A 2,774-nucleotide genomic window follows, 5' to 3' on the forward strand; every position below is an offset into this window, starting at 1 on the left:
CAAGCAGGATGTTATACCCTTTGCAGGCCAAAGACAATGATCAAAAGACACACTTCTTCCAAAGAAATAAGATATCCCATCTGGAACAGGAAGAAATACATCCTAAAAATAGGCTCTTCATGAACAGCACAAAACTACTGAAAATCATGTGATGAAGTTCTGTACAGACTGGACCAGAACATATCCTACCCTCCACAAATGGAAAATCCTCTTTAGTTCCTTGTGAGTTGAATCCAAGAAAAGGTAAGGTCTCGCTGGCCAGTTTTTATCTATTGGTGATAAAGAAGGCATCTTATTCTTCATTTCCAGGAAGTATTTTTGCATCTGTGATAAAAATCGAAGCAAGATGTTTTATCAATCTTCAAATACCAGAGTTACTGAAATAAGCAAGGAAAAGCAGATGCTCTGTGATTAAAAGCACAGTTACCAAACTGCAACTCTCAGCTTTCATAAACCTGAATATGGATTTAAAAAGCCAGGTATATTGAGAAATGCAGATTTAGATATCATACAAGTGTGGCAAATGCTCAGTTAGTACCATTCCCACACCTTCAAAACACTATCACTATCCTTTCTTTACAACATCAGAATATTTAAGTTGTCAGTTTTCCATATGCTTAGCTTGGACATTTCCTTATAAAGACTATCAAGGCTATAATACAGCTGTCACTTTTGCTAGAAAACAAAAATTTAAAACATGGAAAATGTACGTGTGCTTTGTACGGATATATACATACAATTCTCTGAAGGGTAAATTCATAGATTTTTCTTCCAGCATTGGCTCTGAAGAATTTCCTGTACTCTCTACGGACCTGAAAAGTTAAACAAACCCTCAAAGTGAATACAAAGAATGAATTTGTTTGTACAGGTACTTTTTTATAAAGCTCTATGGCAGAAAATACTAAAAAAGCCTACAAACATGCAAAGTGTTCCCTGAAATAGAAACACTAACTGGGTACACTTAAAATATATGAACCAGACCATGGACCAAGAGGTCAGAAAGTTACTTTGGATGACCCGAGTACAGTCATTTGCAAATTTAACAGAGAATTTGAAATACTTTCCTCTGCAAAAGAAAGCTATTAAAATATTGTTGAATTCACAGCATGAACTCAGACACAGAATCTATTTTCATAGGCTTTTGCATAAAGTTGGACTGGAAAAAGTGAGGTATCATCAGTTATACATATTTTATTGTGTCTGAAGTGACACTGAACTGATGTTAATTACATCAACTGATGAACCGTTTCTGATTTTTGTCCTTTAAGATTCTTAATACACAGAGTTTTCTATAATAAAAAAGGGATTTTTTTTCCCCAGAGCAGACTTAGGCATGCAAAAACTCTTTTCACACAAGCAGTCTTCATTCCAAAAGGAAAATAAGGTTTTGGTGCTTGATAAAAGCAGAGAATCAACACAAAGGTTGCTTAATGTCAGCAAGCTTGGTATTTGCTCCTAAAATTTATTAAAAAAAAAAAAAAATAATCAAAAAAGTGATCATTGAGAACCATTTTTGCAGGTGATACTTATTTTTTATACATGCTTGTAAATGCAAGTTTCAGAGTACTTGTTTTGCCTCTGGTATTTCTGTCAGTGCTAACTAGCATAGTATCTAAATTCTCCCCCTCAGAAAACCCAATCTGAGAGAGCGCACAACCGGTTTGCAGTTTTATGTGAAGCCCAGGCTCACATCAAGTTAGCTGAAACATCCCCTAATTTTTTTCAAACTTTGGCACAGCCTGCAACACACCTGTTAAAAGTTTTGAGCAAAAACCAGGGAAAACATCGTGGCTTTGCATAATTTACCCCAGAGCAAATTTAGTGGTTTTAGCTAACTTGCTATGTGTTGTCGAGTTCACTGTAACCAGAAAATAAAGGGAAACCCATAGAAGAAAACACCACATCAACTTAGAAGGAAAAAGTTCGCTTGGCTTACCCTGGCACACCTTCTGCCCCATACTGAGCATCATGCATTTTAAGATAAGCCAGCATTTTGAAAGCAAGCATCTGTCACCATTCTGGGATTAAAAAAACCCCACAGATAAATGGGTTTTGCTTAATTACACATTAAGATGCATCAACAAAACTGACAGCATTCAGCTAGCTGTCTTCATTCTATGCAAATACAGCAGGTAATTTTTTCCTCCTTACTTTATAAGAAAAATCATTAGAGTTCTTATTTGCTGATTTTCTGTAAGGTTTAGTGCTCTATAATTAGTGTACATCCTTTATTTATTATTCAGGGATGGAAATTAACACACTCAAAGCCACTCCAACCACAGACATCCCAAATCTCACCATGTTCTCAGAGACTCTCTTTAATGATGTTGCTTTACATTATTCTTCATGAGCTGCAAGGTGTGCAAATTAATTTGGAACAAAAGGACTAATATACACCCACACATCTTATTGGCGCTGCAGGGAAGCTGCAAAGCAAGCACTGAGAAATGCAAGCAGTTCCAGAAAAGCCTAAATCTGGAAAGTACCACAAATGCTATTAAAATCTACTTATACAATAACAAAAAAAAAAAAAAAAAAAAAAGACTCGAGAATTACTGGTTTACTCTTGATCACTTGTACCAACTTTAAATCTTCACCTCCATGTGTCATGGGTGAAAATACTTTGCCATCAGACAAATGAGAATTGCCTGTGGTAACAGTGGTATATTGGAACTACAGACTATGTTCTTATTCAGAAAAATCTGCGTGTTTCAGGTGAGACAGAAGTGCCACTTACACTATTTAAAAAATACATTGAAAAACCACACCACAGA

General features: G+C 35.7%; 1 protein-coding gene across 3 annotated transcripts in view; it reads right to left on the minus strand.

Annotated features, from left to right (window-relative positions):
- MYO1B (myosin IB) overlaps window positions 1-2,774 on the minus strand; it is a 101,304-nt gene that overhangs the window by 10,983 nt on the left and 87,547 nt on the right. For all 3 annotated transcript variants that reach the window (XM_009334196.1, XM_009334195.1, XM_009334197.1), the window contains 2 exons: window positions 738-812; window positions 190-324 (listed from right to left, as the gene is read on the minus strand). In XM_009334196.1, coding sequence (XP_009332471.1) covers window positions 190-324; window positions 738-812 — 210 coding nt within the window. The remainder of the gene's footprint in view (window positions 1-189; window positions 325-737; window positions 813-2,774) is intronic.

The sequence above is a fragment of the Pygoscelis adeliae genome, unplaced genomic scaffold (assembly GCF_000699105.1).
Source record: "Pygoscelis adeliae isolate BGI_AS28 unplaced genomic scaffold, ASM69910v1 Scaffold251, whole genome shotgun sequence".
Classification (NCBI taxonomy): domain Eukaryota; kingdom Metazoa; phylum Chordata; class Aves; order Sphenisciformes; family Spheniscidae; genus Pygoscelis; species Pygoscelis adeliae.